Source organism: Esox lucius, chromosome 5, assembly GCF_011004845.1.
Source record: "Esox lucius isolate fEsoLuc1 chromosome 5, fEsoLuc1.pri, whole genome shotgun sequence".
Lineage (NCBI taxonomy): Eukaryota > Metazoa > Chordata > Actinopteri > Esociformes > Esocidae > Esox > Esox lucius.
Window position 1 is genome coordinate 17,647,828 of NC_047573.1, and position 16,929 is coordinate 17,664,756.

General features: G+C 41.5%; 1 protein-coding gene across 2 annotated transcripts in view; it reads left to right on the forward strand.

Annotated features, from left to right (window-relative positions):
- Window positions 1-16,298, forward strand: part of cpped1 (calcineurin-like phosphoesterase domain containing 1) — a 47,498-nt gene extending 31,200 nt beyond the window's left edge. The window contains exons 5-6 of one of the 2 annotated variants that reach the window (XM_010905264.3): window positions 3,507-3,613; window positions 14,970-15,049. In XM_010905264.3, coding sequence (XP_010903566.1) covers window positions 3,507-3,598 — 92 coding nt within the window. In that variant the 3' untranslated portion in view covers window positions 3,599-3,613; window positions 14,970-15,049. Of the gene's footprint in view, window positions 1-3,506; window positions 3,614-14,969 lie in introns of both variants that reach the window. The other variant, XM_010905255.3, reaches the window with a different exon arrangement.
- The last annotated feature ends 631 nt before the right edge of the window (window positions 16,299-16,929 follow it).

Genomic DNA, 16,929 nt, shown 5'->3' on the forward strand with positions numbered 1-16,929 from the left:
GAGGACTCTACTGTTGACCAAGAGTCTAGAGAATAAATAAATGCTTGGAAGCTTCTGGGTCTTTTGTGAAAATAACTACTTATTCTGTAAAGGTCTGAGAAAAGCTGGATGCACAGTCAACAGCCTTGACAATGAGTGTTATGTTCCTTATGTTTGGGGAAACCTTGAGGGGCGGGAGGATATTTTCCCACTTTATGTTCTTGGTAAATAGAGTTTTCTAAATGTGTATATGTAATATAATATAAATATAATATATTAGGTTATTCCTTCCCCAATCGCCTTCGTAACACGGGGTCAGTCTATTCTGAGCACGTTCGTCGCACCTTGTTGTATAGAGGGTGTTTTTTTTCTCCGTCCCCGTGTTCTCCCTGAGAGTGTGCATGTACGCACACACGTCTGCGCATGAGATACTCTTCGGATGAATAAGTGCATTCTAGGAGTTATCACGATACAGCAGCTGCACACGTGGGTCACCCTATTGGTCTTCCCCTGGTATATCACTCCCCTAGATGATCACATACCATCACACTGGTCCTTCCATGAACCACAGCATTCTGCTCTTACGGGAACTCAATATCGGTTCAGCGTCCACACTGCAATAACAGCTGTGGTTCTTAAATCACCTGGGATTACTGAATAATTTAAATGGGAAAAGTAATTCAAATGAAAAAGTACTTTAAAGTTTAGGTCGTTAAAGTCTCATAGGTAGTATATTTTTCCATTCTGTGAGTGTACAGTATTATGTATGGTGTGCTCAGAACCCCCTCCCCTCCTCATACAGTCATAATTAGGATGCCCCCTTCAGCCTTAGTAATATCTACTCTGCCTCCAACATAGATCCATGCTAGCCTTGTTATCTGAATAACCATTCTGCCCTGTTGAATTCCTTAGAACGCATTAGAATTCCCCACATAGCTACCAGCGCTACAGTTGTACGTAGCTAATTAGCGGAGCTAGATAAGCCTGTATTTCTCTCTTCTCCTCCCCTCTCCACCCATGCCCACCATGGGCTCCCATGCTGAGCTAATACTCTGCGGCCTAAATGGCACCCCCTCTCCGTACATAGCACACTACCTTTGATCCAGATCAAATTTAAAGCACTACACACTTGCCGTTTGAGGCGCAACTCTAGGCTATCATCAGCACAGGGATCTTTTTACCTTTTGAGGCCACATTCATCATTACCAGGGATTTGATAAGAGTGAGGAGATAAGGCTAGAGCCCCCTTGTTTCAGGCCTGATAGGAATGAGGGATGGAGCGAGGCATAGAACAGTGGGACCAGAGATGGAGGCTGGTGATAAGGTGATGTATGGTGCAGCAACGGGTTCCGTGTCCGAGCCAAGTGGACAGGAACCAAGGTGAAGCTGCCGAATGCCCTCTGGGGGACATGTGACTGTGTGGCACTCCCATAGACTCCCACTGTTTCATTTAGGCGATGGATCTTCTGTCCTGTTTGCACACTGGGCAGGACCTGGGTCCTCTCTCTACTGAAACAGTATCCGTGGAGTCCTAAACATTGTTGTGGGCCTACCTTGTGCTTACCGAGTAGGGTAAATTGAGGTCTGGAATATTATGATGTAGAGTTCTATCCAGGTTTCCTTTGTGTTGTCAAGCATGATGCAGAATGACATGAGGCATGTGGGACCAAGATGAATGGTGGCTTTCTCCATTTTATATCTCTACCTTTACTCTCCATGATGGATGGAGTGGCCCTTCAGATGTACAAACTGGTTTTTCTTTCACCCTGGCACCTCACTGATGTGAGAGAGGAGAGCTGTGGAGTGCTGCGCACATTTGTACACATTTAGTTTGCCAGGCAGGTGGAAATACCATTTCTTTTTTATTTATTTTGGTTGGCTTCGTGGATGTTGGAGAGTTGAAATCAGCATCCCCTAGGAATCAGTCACTGGATAAAAGACGTTAAACAGCAGGACTGAAGGCTTCAATGGCTGACGCTGTGCACCTCTGATCTACCCCCCACACACTACATTCATACTGTTCTGTAGCTGGGACAGTAGCACAGAGTTGTGTGTGGCGACGAGGTGTGTCCCCAAAATACTACCATACTCCCTTTGCAGTGCTCTACTTCATAATGAAGAGTGCCCGAAGGCTCCTGGTCAGAAGGGAATAGGGTTCCTTTGAGACTCAGGAGAGAGAGGGATGATGGATGAGAGGGATTTATCTCTCAGTCTAAGGCTATGGATGAGGTTCCCCATGTTAGCTACTTCATTTTGGATCTGCCTCTGCTATGCAAATGATCTACTGCCAGACACACATTCCTGATGAATATATTTCCAGTTGAATACTCTAATGACACCCGCCCTCTTCTGCACTCAAAAAAAGGAGCCTGTGTCATTCTACCCACACGCGGACACACTCAGCACGGGTGGCGGCTCTGTTGGAGAGGCTCAGTGGGAGAGAGGGAGGCACTACAGGTGTCTTACCTGGGTAGTACAGAAATTAAGTGAAGGAATTTGCCCTTGAAGAAATGACTGAACATGGACAGGAGGGAGAATTAAGGTGGAAACTGTTGCCTGGCTGCATAAAATCCAGCCAAATCATACACCACGCCCAAGGATATTAGATTATTCTTTGTAAAGGGTCGGAAACTGGGTGACTGATACTCTGATCGGTTAGTGATGATTCGATCTCTTTTGACTTTGTTTTGTACAAACACCCCTCATTTTGACATACCTTGGATGACAACTATAGAAGGACTCTCGGAATGAAATGTGTAGCCAATGAAAAAGCTGTTAAGTTTGTGTCGTAAATGGAGGCTCTAATCCAATTTTGATACGGTCCAGATGAAGGATGAGCCCTGGTTAGTTAGGTTAGGTTAGGTACTGGGCACTAATCTCCTAAGGGAAACAACTAGTGCCCTTGAGATTCCCTGTCTCACTGAGTAGTGGCTGCTAGCCAGTCAGCGGTCGGAGTGACCCTGTCATCAGGACGTTAGGACCAGTGACTAATAACACTTCTGAGTGCGGAGAGACAGTGTGAAGATGTTTTGTCATCTCATTATTTTTCCATTAGGATTCCCAGCAGGCCTGACTAGCTGTACATATGAATGACTCTTTGTAACACTGTGTGTTGATAAGTGATCACCACCAATTAATTATGATGCTTCGCCACACTATCATGAGGAGCAGAGCCGAGTAGGCTAAATCCTCTTGCTCAAAATTGACAGATGGTTTAAGCTGTTTAATTTGTGAATAACAAAAGTGTTAAAAGTGAGATGGCTTGGTGTATGCATAATTAGTCATTTTAAGTCTATTTATGAGCTCTGCATGATGGTGTGAATTGTATGTTTTGAAATATTTTTTTGGGATTATCTTATTGTTACATAAATTGCTATGTATTTTCCATCTAAGTGACATTATTTTCTCAGGCCTATAAGTGCTCCAGAGAAGGATATGAGGTTTGTGACAGCCAACCCCACTGTTAACACTAGGCCTTAGGCAGGCTAGGCATACAGTAAGCTTCTGTCCTCCTGTTCCCACTGTAGATAAAGTGCTGTATAGAGCCACGGGTGGACAGAGAGACAGATCTTCTGGATGTAGGACCCAGGTGGTCAGAGTACAGTTGCCATGCAGTTGAAGCCTACGGAGAGAGGTAACACTGGCCCTGCATACAGTTGTCTGTTCCCAAAAGTAGTCACAGACAAAGTTTAGTAGACTTTAGTTCTTTCCAAAGTTTATAAACAATTATTTTCAGAGTGCAGTACAATTGACCACACATCCGCAATTCACGGAGTAGGCATTTCCTGACAGAAATGCACTAGCATTGACCAATACATGAACGTTATCTGAAAGGTTTGAACTTCTCTGTCTCACACAAAAAAAAGTAGTGAATGGGTGAGTTTGTCCAGACTTTTGACTGGAATTGTATAACAAAAATAGGAAACTACCTTCACACAGAAAGATGGCTATGTAGTGAGGTTCATGACTGGGTTGGGTTGAGCCTCAATCACCAAAGCCTTCATGGTGCAAAGATCATCGTTGAATAATCTTACAAAGTGTTTTCTGCAGCAAAGGTGTTTCATTAATTATGTGTCTGTTTAAAAACCTACGCACATCTGCAAATGATCAGTGTTGTTAAGACCACCTGGCAGTGGCTGGTTACAAACAAGTGAGGGATAAAATAGACAGTGTTTGGAATAAATCCAACCAAACTGAGCTAAAAGAGACATGGGCCTATATGGGACGTTCTAAAGTATGCGTTTGTTTGTAGTGAAGTATACAGGTATATATACAGATTTTAGAATTTCAGTCTTTTGGCTCTTGGAGGCCACCTGCTAGTTATTTATCTCAATACCCTACAGTTTTTCCTGAAAGGACTACTTGTCCACTGCCCACATGGTGGTCCTCTGTAGCTCAGTTGGAAGAGAATGGTGCATACCACTTTAAAACGAAAGTAACCACAGCAGCAAAGCCCATGCTGTCGCAGATGCCGTAATGGCACAGATACAAAGTCTAGCTTCCACTATTATTTCGAACACACCCTCTCCCTCCTGTACTTTTACTCACCATCATCTAAAAATCTCATAAATGTTTTTAAATGAGTAAGACTGCTCCACCCGTACAACATGTGTGTATGCACTCAAATATAATACAATATAAATATTTGCAGCAATCGTCTCCCTACGGTTTGCATATGGACAACTCACTGTGGGTGTGTGGCTTGAGGCTCGTTCATTCAGCCTGGTTCCTTCGCACACCACTGAGGTGTGTGGGTATTCCCGGTTATCCCGTGTGTTAAACTTATATCACTGGGTGTTTTGGTAGGGACGTCAGGAGGTGTGACAGCTTTTATTTAAAAAAATGAACAGATGTTGGGTAAGTGTCTTTGAATCTAATAATAATAAGATGAACTCTGTCTTTTCAAATAGAAAAGTGATGTATATTCAAAAGCCAGTCTCCCCCTTATAACCCAAACCCCAAACTTTAATTGAAAACAATGAACAATATCTTTGTTTGATGCATATGTTTTAGAACATATCATGATGCAATTTAATGTTCTGAATTTGGAGGCTTTTTTATAATCACCCATATAGGCTATTTCAAACAGATTGAAAGCAATTTCATGTTCAATCAGTTGAGTTATATTTTTCTACTAGGCAAAATTACCTGAAATGAGTCACCTATGATTCACAACATGTCAGCTTCATGTCATCTTCTATCATTACTGACACATAGTCTAACAGCACACTTAGGCCTTGATTCTGATGTACACACACTTCAATAGAATTGTATTTCCATGATGTGCAAATTTCCCCATGCTCATTTTGACCTTGGGCTTGAGGACGAGGTACTTTGTGTCTCAGCTTAGCTTTGGGTGGACATCAAATCAATTGTGTGGCGGAAATGTGTCTGCCGAGTCTGATCCATTGTCTCACATCAGATCAAATGCCAAATCCAAATGCCCCAGGGCAGTGAAGGAGACATTGCCCTGATTTGGGTGCCATCTATCAATTGAGAAGTGGAACAGATGTCTCTGTGGCCACTAGAGATGGCACTAATCGTAAGAGTAGGTGGCAAGGGGAAAAGATCTAAGTGACTTTTAAAGAGGGTTCATTACTGGGTCTCTTCCAGAATGACAATGCTCCCATCCACAGGGCACGAGGGTCACTGAATGGTTTGATGAGTTTGAAGATGATGTGAATTATATGCTATGACCTTCAGTCACCAGATCTCAACCCAACTGAATGGGAGATATTAAACTGATGTGTTAGAAGGCTCTCTCCACCACATAATCAAAACACTATATGTGGGAATAACTTTTGGAAGAATGGTGTTCCAGAGAGTTCCAGAGACTTGTAGAATCTATACCAATGGGCCTTGAAGCTGTTCTGGTGGTTCTCATGGTGGCCCAACACTGTTGTTTTTTCCTTTAATTTAACACCCATGTGTAGCTTCCACTTGGCTCATTCATCCCCTCCATGTTACAACTAAATTACTTAAGTGGTACAAAATCTACTTTATTTTTTCCTGGTAGTAGTTACACACCTTTTTATTCATTGATGTTAACAAATTGATAAGTGCTATTAGTAAGAGTTCTTGATATCTTTGAGTAAGACAACTGTAAATGTATATTTCTAATTGTGGAACGAGGAAGAACTCTGCCTAGAAGGCCAGCATCCCAGTGTCTCCTCTTCACTGCTGACATTGCGACAGGTGTTTTGTGGGTACTATTTAATTAACTAGACACTCTAATGTATTTGTCCTCTTGCTCAGTTGTGCACCGGGGCCTGACACTCTTTCTGTTCTGGTTAGAGACAGTTTGCGCTATTCTGTGAAGGGAGGACTACACATCGTTGTGCAAGATCTTCCGTTTCTTGGCAATTTCTTGCATGGGATAGCGTACATTTCTCAGAACAAAAATAGAATGACACATTTCAGAAGAAAGTAATTTTTTTCTGGCCATTTTGAGCCTGTAATTTAACCCAAAAATGCTGAGTCTGAAGATACTGAACTAGTCTAAAGGCCAGTTTTATTGCTTTTTTAAATCAGCACAGCAGTTTTCAGCAGTGCTAACATAATTGCGAAAGGGTTTTAATGATCAATTAGCCTTTAAAATGATGAACTTGGATTATTAAACACAACATGCCATTGGAACACAGGTTTGACGGTTGCTGATAATGGGCCTCCATATATGCCTATGTAGATATTCCATTGAAAATCTGCAGTTTCCAGCTACAAAACTCATTTCCAACATTAACAATGTCTACACTATTTCGGATCAATTTGAAGAAGTGACCCCAAAACTTTTGAACAGTAGTGTACATTAAGAAAAATAATCTCAATGGCCAGTAAATATATACCTCCGGAAAAAATTAAGAGACCACTGCACCTTTTTCTTTCCTTTCCAAACATTTTAAAAAGGAACGTTTTGAGTGAGGAACAGAAGCGTTCAATTTGCAGTGGTCTCTTAATTTGAACTCTTCTGTTCCTCACTCAAAACCTTCCTTTTAACATTTTTGGAAAGGAAAGAAAAAGGTGCAGTGGTCTCTTTTTCCGGAGCTGTATAATTTATAAAATTTTATAAATGTCTTTTAGGCAATAAAACATTTAACTTAAGATCAAGCCCATGGGATCTCCAGCACTATCCAGTTTTTGGTAACTAAGAGTGTTTGGTAACTGCTGTTTTTCCAATAAATGTTCTCTGTTAGGTAACTTTTTGTGTGACTGCTTTAAATCAACCAATGTCTGGCGCTTCTACATGTCAGGGACAGTGACGTGTGATGTTTGCACCAGTAATAACGCAATGCCAGATGGACTGCGTCCAGAGATTTGAGTACAGAAGCTGAGGCATGCATGTGTAGTATATCATGAATTTAGTAGCAACTAAAAAAATGGTTGCAGGATATCTTTGCAATGCAGATATAACAGACATGATTTATTACTATAAAAGAAACCGATTTTAATATTTAGCTTTTTCACCAATTCACTAGTGTGTTTTTAAAGACAGATATGCATCTTACCAAATCCCAAGATAACTGTAAGAATCAACATGTACTATAAACTTACCATTTAAGGTAGTAATTTTAGGCTCATCCAAAGCGATGTTCTGTGACCTAGAAAGTAACATGTACTTATTTTTATTTGCATTTAGTACCAACCTATAGTACTAACAGGTTTTTCTAACAGTTGGAAATCAGACTGCAGGTTTGCAACAGCTTGTTCAAGAGAGGGAGCTGTGTATAGTACTGTGTTGTCAGCATGAAAACAAAATTACTTACAGAGTGACGTATTTCATTAATATATAAATTGAACAATATAGGACCTAAAGTAAACTCTGTGGAACTCATTTGTGGATTACAAGACTGTAGATCTAATTCCATCAGCCACAATAGCCTGTTCTGTCACTAAGATCATTTTGAAACCAGAGGCGAATGTCCCTGGCCAGGCCTAAAGACTAGAGCTTTTTCAATAAGGTTGAGTGATCTACTGTATCGAACGCCTTCGACAGGTCAACAAACAGAGCAAAAAAAAATGACAATATAATTTACAAACTTTGTAGTTTCTGAGTACCTGCTCTAAAACCAAATTGAAATCAGTATAAAATGCAATTTTCTGATAAAAATAAACATATTTACCAATACCTCCATGATTTTAGCAAGGGATGACAATTTAGAGATAGGGCAATAGTTATCAAGGACACTAGTGTGCCCACCCTTATGCAGTGGGAGCATGTGAGCAGTTTAGGGATAACCAGACTTTAGGAATAACCCTTGAAATGTATGTAACATTAAATATGTGTTAGTTTGACCCCTCTGCAAAAACATTAATCCCATAAGAAATCTGTGGAGAGAGCTGAACGTTCAAGTTGCCAAACATCAGCCTCGAAATCTTAATGACTTGGAGAAGATCTGCAAAGAGGAGTGGGACAAAATCCCTCCTGAGATGTGTGCAAAACTGGTGGCCAACTACAAGAAACATCTGACCTCAAGGGTCAACAAGGGTTTTGCCACCAAGTACTAAGTTATGTTTTGCAGAGGGGTCAAATACTTATTTCACTCATTAAAATGCAAATCAATTTATATCATTTTTGACATGCGTTTTTTCTGAATTATTTTTGTTGTTATTCTGTCTCTCACTGTTCAGATAAACCTACCATTCAAAATATAGACTGATAATTTCTTTGTCAGTGGGAAAACATCCAAAATCAGCAGGGAATTAACAATTTTTTTCCCTCTCTGTATGGGGTCAAGATTACTACTTACAATATGTCTTTGTTTATGCAAACGTGTAGTAATACGATAGTAAACTTGCCTTGCTGTCAGGGACTGTGTAGTGGTGGAGAGGAGGAACCAGGCACAGGCAGGGTGGCAGTCGATGTTGAATAATGGCAGTCGATGTTTTAATAGAAATTAAACACGAGCACTTAAACGAACTGAATGAAAAGAAAAGGTTCAAACGAAACGAAACACTAACCACTGACTTGAAAACAAACGGAGACAGGGAACAATAACCGACCAGTGAGGGGAGCAGAGGAGAAACATTTAAACACATACTGATGACTTAATTGGTACCTGGTGTGCGTGATGATTGGAGACAAGACAATGAATGATTCCGGGGTGAGTTCGTGAAAAACTGGAAACCGGGAACAGCGGGAGATGACGGAGCTGTCCGTCACCTCACCATCACACTTGCCAGATACACTCACCAAAGGATTATTAGGAACACCTGTTAAATTTCTCATTAATGCAATTACCTAATCAACCAATCACATGGCAGTTGCTTCAATGCATTTAGGGGTGTGGTCCTGGTCAAGACAATCTCCTGAACTCCAAACTGAATGTCAGAATGGGAAAGAAAGGTGATTTTGAGCGTGGCATGGTTGTTGGTGCCAAACGGGCCGGTCTGAGTATTTCACAATCTGCTCAGTTACTGGGATTTTCACGTACAACCATTTCTAGGGTTTACAAAGAATGGTGTGAAAAGGGAAAAACCTCCAGTATGCGGCAGTCCTGTGGGCGAAAATGCCTTGTTGATGCTAGAGGTCAGAGGAGAATGGGCCGACTGATTCAAGCTGATAGAAGAGCAACTTTGATTGAAATAACCACTCGTTACAACTGAGGTATGCAGCAAAGCATTTGTGAAGCCACAACATGCAAAACCTTGAGGCGGATGGGCTACAACAGCAGAAGACCCCACCGGGTACCACTCATCTCCACTACAAATAGGAAAAGAGGCTACAATTTGCACAAGCTCACCAAAATTGGACAGTTGAAGACTGGAAGAATGTTGCCTGGTCTGATGAGTCTCGATTTCTGTTGAGACATTCAAATGGTAGAGTCAGAATTTGACGTAAACAGAATTAGAACATGGATCCATCATGCCTTGTTACCACTGTGCAGGCTGGTGGTGGTGGTGTAATGGTGTGGGGGATGTTTTCTTGGCACACTTTAGGCCCCTTAGTGCCAATTGGGTATCGTTTAAATGCCACAGCCTACCTGAGCATTGTTTCTGTCCATGTCCATCCCTTTATGACCACCAAGTACCCATCCTCTGATGGCTACTTCCAGCAGGATAATGCACCATGTCACAAAGCTTGAATCATTTCAAATTGGTTTCTTGAACATGACAATGAGTTCACTGTACTGAAATGGCCCCCACAGTCACCAGATCTCAACCCAATAGAGCATCTTTGGAATGTGGTGGAACGGGAGCTTCGTGCCCTGGATGTGCATCCCACAAATCTCCATCAACTGCAAGATGCTATCCTATCAATATGGGCCAACATTTCTAAAGAATGCTTTCAGCACCTTGTTGAATCAATGCCACGTGGAATTAAGGCAGTTCTGAAGGCGAAAGGGTGTCAAACACAGTATTAGTATGGTTTTCCTAATAATCCTTTAGGTGAGTGTATAATACTACTGGTAGCATAGGTTGAACTGACTGACTAATTATTTGTACAAAATTAATTTACATAATTTACATAATTCCGGTCCTCGTTTAAGGCAGAGGTTGAGCAATGGGACGGCAGATTAAAGTAAATGGTTACCTGTGTTGAGGTTTGTTTGGCCACTCACTGCCTTAAGGCTGCCTAGTAGATTTGGGATAAAATCCAGACACCCAGATGATTTGTGTGGATATCATTGGCCTTATAAATGTAACTTTGCTTCCTTGTCTGGAAATGTTACCCCCAAAGATTTGCAATAATTCTAAGAAATACTAAAGTGTTCAATCCCACGACCTAGTGGTATTGGACCAGAAATAATGTCATTTCTTTGTGACCGAATAAGTTCTAGATATTGTTCTGTTCTGAGCTGCTTTCATAATGTCATTTGTTACTTGAACGCAAATATGAAAACGGTCCACTTCCCACAGTGATGATTATGAAATAATGTGCCGTTATGAAGCATTTTAATTGTATGGCTTTTTAACTGGATGAAACTAAGAGAGCCAAATGGGTACATGATGTTGTGATGTGATGTTGCAAAGCATTACGTAATGATAGTTGTTCCAACTGTACCCTTTGAGCACTGTCCAATGTTTTCATTTAGTACCCAGATTTTTCCTGCTTCCTTTTTCTAACGTTTTAGTCCGTAGGCCTAATACACCTGCCAACACAAATGCACCTGCCAATTGACTTGCATTCAGAAATATCTCATATACATATGTTTTCAGACCCTTTATTCATTGCTTTATAGAAGTTACTTGGGTAAAGATTGAGAAACTTGTCCCTAAGCCACTCCAGTGTTGTCATGTCTAAATACTTTGGCCCTTCTCATGCTGAAATTTGAATTGTCACCATATACTTAGGACCTGTGTCCTCTAGATCAGGTTTTCTTTAATGACCTATCTGTATTTTGCTCTGTTCAACTTTCCCTCAATCATGACCAGTCTCCCAGGGCGTAACGATGATAAGCATCCACATAGCATGATGTTCCCAACACCATGCCTCACACCATGCCTCTGTTAGAGTGGCTATTGTGTTCTTGGTCACCTTCCTCGGAAGTATATTGGTGTTTCCAACCTTCTTCTATTTCATAATGAGGATGCCCATCGTGCTCCTTGCAACTTTCAATGCTTTAGCAATTTTTTTCTAACCTTCCCCTGCTATATGCCTCTACACAATCTCCGATGTCTACGGAGATTTTCATGGCTTTCATGTCTTGCTTATTGCTCCGACATGCACTGTAAAGGGTAGGACCTTATGTAGACTCGTGTGGTCCTTCTAAATCATGTCCAATGGGAGCTTCGCGCCCTGGATGTGCATCCCACAAATCTCCATCAACTGCAAGATGCTATCCTATCAATGTGGGCCAACATTTCTAAAGAATGCTTTCAGCACCTTGTTGAATCAATGCCACGTAGAATTAAGGCAGTTCTGAAGGCGAAAACATGACCATAATATTCATCAATATAGTGTGTATGGTGCGTAAAGAATGAAATAACTTACAGCCATTGCTTTCTTAAACATAACAAATATGGATTTAACAGGATTAAATCAAGAGCTCCAATCAGCTTACTGTGTTAGCCAAGAACAAATCAAACAACAACCCATTTCCATAGTAACAAGGGAGTCCATACAGAGAGAGCGTAACACGTCTATTAAAAACAAATTTGCTAACATTTATAATATCTTACGAATTTACAGTATGCAAATTAACTTTAAGGTTAGGTATCAGAGTACTGGGGTTTATGTTAGGGATAAGGTTAGGGTTAGGCTTTGAAATACTGGGGTTGAGGTTAAGGTTACAAAAATAAAAAGATTTGCAGCCACTGGAGGTTTTCTGCCTTTCCACCGTCCCGACCACAAAACCTTGTAAAACATCAGATATATCACTCTAAATGCACGCACCACTGCCCCTAGTGGCTGGACATTATCCATCCACATCTGCATACCAACTACTGAAAGGAGTGTAGGAAAGGAGTGCCTAGGAAAGGCATACTGTTCTACAAAGGAAACGGACCCTTAGTGGATGGTTGTATTTAAGTGCTTGTTTGGGAACTGGTCTTAAAAGTTGGCTCCAAGAAGCAATGCATCTGGTATGATCTGGTAATGCTTAAGTCACATTGCAGCTGGGAAATTATGCCCTGGTTGTTTCCGTGATGTCTTTAGTAGCTGCTGCACTGCCTTCCGCCTTTCTAGCGCTCTACTTCCTATTTCTCACCCAGCCTTTTCTATCCTCTCTCACCCTCTCTCTTTTTCTCCCACCTCCCTCTTGCTAGCTGCTGTTTAATTATGACGGTCTTCTGGGTGCAGCTCTACTGAGATGGTCCTCAGAGGAAACCCTCTGGTTTAAAAAGTACTTTGATTTTCTTTTTTTATGCTGGTTCACTTCATCTTATTATTCCTCCTGATAATTACTCTTTTTTTCTCTCTCTCCCTCTCTCTCTCTGATGCTCACGTCAGTGTTGCTGGCGTTTGCGTTTTTTAATCTATATGGGGTGGAAGAAAGGTTGAGAAATCCATACAGTAAAGATAAATGCATACTTTTAAGTAGCCTACTTGCGTGCTTTTTGATATGTTGGTGGATAAATGTTACCCCCTATTGATGACTCCATTATTGACAGACAGGCAGGCAGGCTAACCGGCACACAATGACAGGCTGGCTAACAGGCAGACAGACAGACAGACTTACCAGAGACAGACAGGCAGGCTGACAGACAGAGACAGACTGGCAGGCTAACAGGCAGGCAGACAGACCAAAAGACAGACAGACAGAGACTGGCAGGCTAACTGGCAGACAGACTTACCAGAGACAGACAGGCAAGGCTAGCAGACAGACAGACAGACTGGCAGGCAAACAGAAAGACAGACATGCAGACAGACTGGCAGGCTAACTGGCAGACAGACAGACTGGCAGGCTAACAGACAGACAGAGACTGGCAGGCTAACGAGCTCCCGCCCTGAGTTGGCCTTTCATTCCGTGGTTGAGTGGGATCTGCTGCAGTGTCCTAAATGTCATTGCCATTGAGAGGTGCATTGGCCTAACTAAGTTACGCTGGAATCATAGCCTCTGGGTTTTGATTGCATATTAATTTAGCCAGCAAAAATAATACATTAATCATCAATTTTTATCTATGTTCGATTAATTATTGTGCAGTCACATTGTGTGCCCCAACAGTTTTGGCCATTAATATAACTTTATAATATGTTTATTTAGTGTTTATCCCAAGGGTGTTTTGGTGATTTTGCACTGTCGAGGACAAATGTGTTTACAATCCCAATAGAAATAAAATGCTCTTCCTGGAAAGAGATTTCTGTGTTACAGATGGATTTTCAGGACCAGGGTGATGTCTTCATGGGCAGACTGGAGTGGCGTTTTGCTACTTTTTGCCCATTTTGTGATATCATGAAGTCCACTCTAAGGGTTGTGTGTGCTGTGTTTTACTGCAGAGGCATTGCAGGCCAGCAAGCAGACGTCTTAACTACCTCACTACTGTTTAATACTTAACGTCTTACTTCCCCTGTCTGCCCAAACCTGGAGTGAACTCATAGTGGAACACATAGGCACAACACACACACACCCACCCGCACGCACGCACCTCTGCAAAAAGGGAAGAACTCATTTGCGCTTTTCATTCAGACTGGGGCTTGCTTGGCCAACCAGTGTGAGTTTGCAATCAGTTCACAGTCCTCAATTTCTCTGCAGAAACACGGCTTCAGGGGAAATGATAAAAATCATTTCAATTATGACGAAGGCGGTTGTGATGGAAAATAAATTGAAACGAAAAACATATCCCCTAAATAAAAGTTTCCTATTTTTACAAACTATTCTAAAAATCTGCTCAGTTCTTCTGTTCGCTCTCTTTCTCCGTATGCCCCCCCCCTTTCGTTCTCGTGCAGTAGTTTTCACTTGATTTGACAGATACAGCAATGATCTCATTATGCAATTATATTGAGGTAATTTGAATATATTGCTATTATATTCAGAGCAGATGCCCTTATCAAGGCCAATTTGCATGTTACATTTAGCTCTGCATATGCATGTAGACAGAATTTAGACTGGAGCTGTGTGGAGAGAAACAGAACAGGGTTTCTCAAACATCAACAGACACCATACTGACACCATCTGGTCACATGTCACCTAACATTAACCAGTACTCGTCCATTTAGACCTATACTGTCAAAACGTAATCCATACAGTCATTTCCTGGGGTAATGGTTTATTTTAGACAATGATATGGTGAACTGGTGAGTGCACAGTCAAAATCTTCTGATCTTCACCCATCCTCTACACCTCTGTGTTGCTGTAAACCTGCTCCTCATTCTGTCCTCCTGTGTTGCTGTAAACCTGCACCTCATATTCTGTCCTCTGCTGTGTTGTTATAAACCTGCTCCTCATTCTGTTCTGTCTCCGTTTTGTCGTAAACATCCTTATTCTCTCTGTCCTCTGTGTTGTTGTAAACCTCCGCATACTCTGTCATCTGTGTTGTTGTAAACCTCCTCATACTCTCTGTCCTCTGTGTTGTTGTAAACCTCCTCTTACTCTCGGTCCTCTGTTTTGCTGCAGGAGTGAAGGCGGTGTTCTCTGGCCACTACCATCGTAATGCAGGAGGGCTCATTAATGGCTTGGATATGGTGGTGAGCTCCGCTATAGGCTGTCAACTGGGAGAGGACACCCACGGGGTCAGGGTGGTGGTAGTGACTGCTGACCAGGTCATCCATCGCTACCACAGCCTGGATGACCTCAGTGTGCGAGGCATGGATGAGGAACTCAAGAAACTACTACAGGCGTGAACCAATCAGAGGAGAGGACGCGCTCAGGAAATGAACACCAGATTTAACAGGCGATTCAGAACGCACCTCAGAGTAGGAGAATCAGTCCTTTTTTCTGTTATGATTTAAAGGCTGAACTGTTTCTAAATCAGCATTGCTATTCTGCCTCAGGACCAGAGGAGCAGAAAGAGGAAGTCGGCCCATCCACTTAAGGCCTGTAGCTTGCATTACCCTGTTGTATTGTTCAAGGTCATCAGTGGCCAAACCTGCTGGATTCACCTTACTTCAGGAAAACAGGACTGTTTTATCAAGAATATCCTAGATGTTATGACTGTTGCTAAGGTCTTATGCAAACAACCCCAATGACCCTGTCCTCAGTGTAACATATTGTCATGGTAACCCGAGGAAAAACAAAGCTGTTGCCCTTGGTGAACTGGCCTGATGGTAGAGAGGGGTAGACCAACAGCTCATTATGGCCTTGGCAATGAAAAACTAATAAATGACTCTTCAGTTCACAAGTCCTGTCTCAAAAATGCTATGCATGTATGTTTTTACTTTTTGACATCATTGAGAATTTCTTAGGTGTGAATTATTTTGCTACTTAATATGTTTGGGTCTGTTTCCACTTGTGTTCTTACCTATACTACAGTTAAATGCAAAGTTACGTTGTGTTTGTGCAATTAATAAACAGGTTTCACCTATTACAAATGTTGCATACATCTGGGGGGAATGCCATTAACAATTTTGATCATTATGTGAGGAAATAAGCCATGTCACCTTTGTTGGAAAAGAAAACTATTTTAATCATTGCTGTAATATAATCCAGATTTGTCTACAAATTCAATGATGAAAACCAAAATCAAGAACTACCTCTTCTAGTTGTTATAATTGTATGTGACATTCTAGCAGCCTACACAAATGATTTGTTTACGAGAGTTATCTGAATGCTGATGATCAGTCCATATCATATACATATATATATACACAGTTTATTCCACTTTCCTTTCCTCAGGGCTTCTACTAGCAGAGGTCTTGTTCTTGGTAAATGGTGTTGACATGGCGGTTGTACTCTGTAGTAGTCTGGGGGATTCTCTCTCTGCATTGCTGAATAAATCACACACACACAATGCAATGAAAGCTCGTTGTTGATTTGATCAGGCCAGGCCTGTTTGTCGCTTTGTCCCAGACCACTAAACACATCACAGAAATTACTGGACCAAACCATCCCTTAGCTTTTACTTGAGCAAATCAGAGAAGAGGCCTGTGTTCATAAGTATCACAGAGTAGAAGGCCTGATCATCTAGGAACAAGTAGCTGTGACAACCAAAATAACCCACTTCCCAGATGGTGGTGAGAGGTGGGCAAAGAACTACACAATTTATGATGACCTCTGTGAAGAATACTGTCTAATCTATTCATCACAGAGGTCATCAAGATGTCCAGTAGTTTACAGCAGGCCCCTTTCTGTAAACATGATGTTCAGTAGTTTAAAGCAGGGCCTTTTCTGTAAACATGATGTCCAGTACAGTTTACAGCAGGGTCTTGTCTGAAAACGTGATGCGCCTTACTGCTTATTGTTTTTGGTCTACAATCATGACACATTGAGAATGTGGTATATAAAGCCCTGTTTACGCTTTGTCCTTATATTGCCCACATTCTGATCATGCCCATATCTTAGACACTGTTTCTGGACTAAGTGGTATTAAAACATCTCACTTTTCAGTCATATATCATACAAAGTTAAAATCCTGACA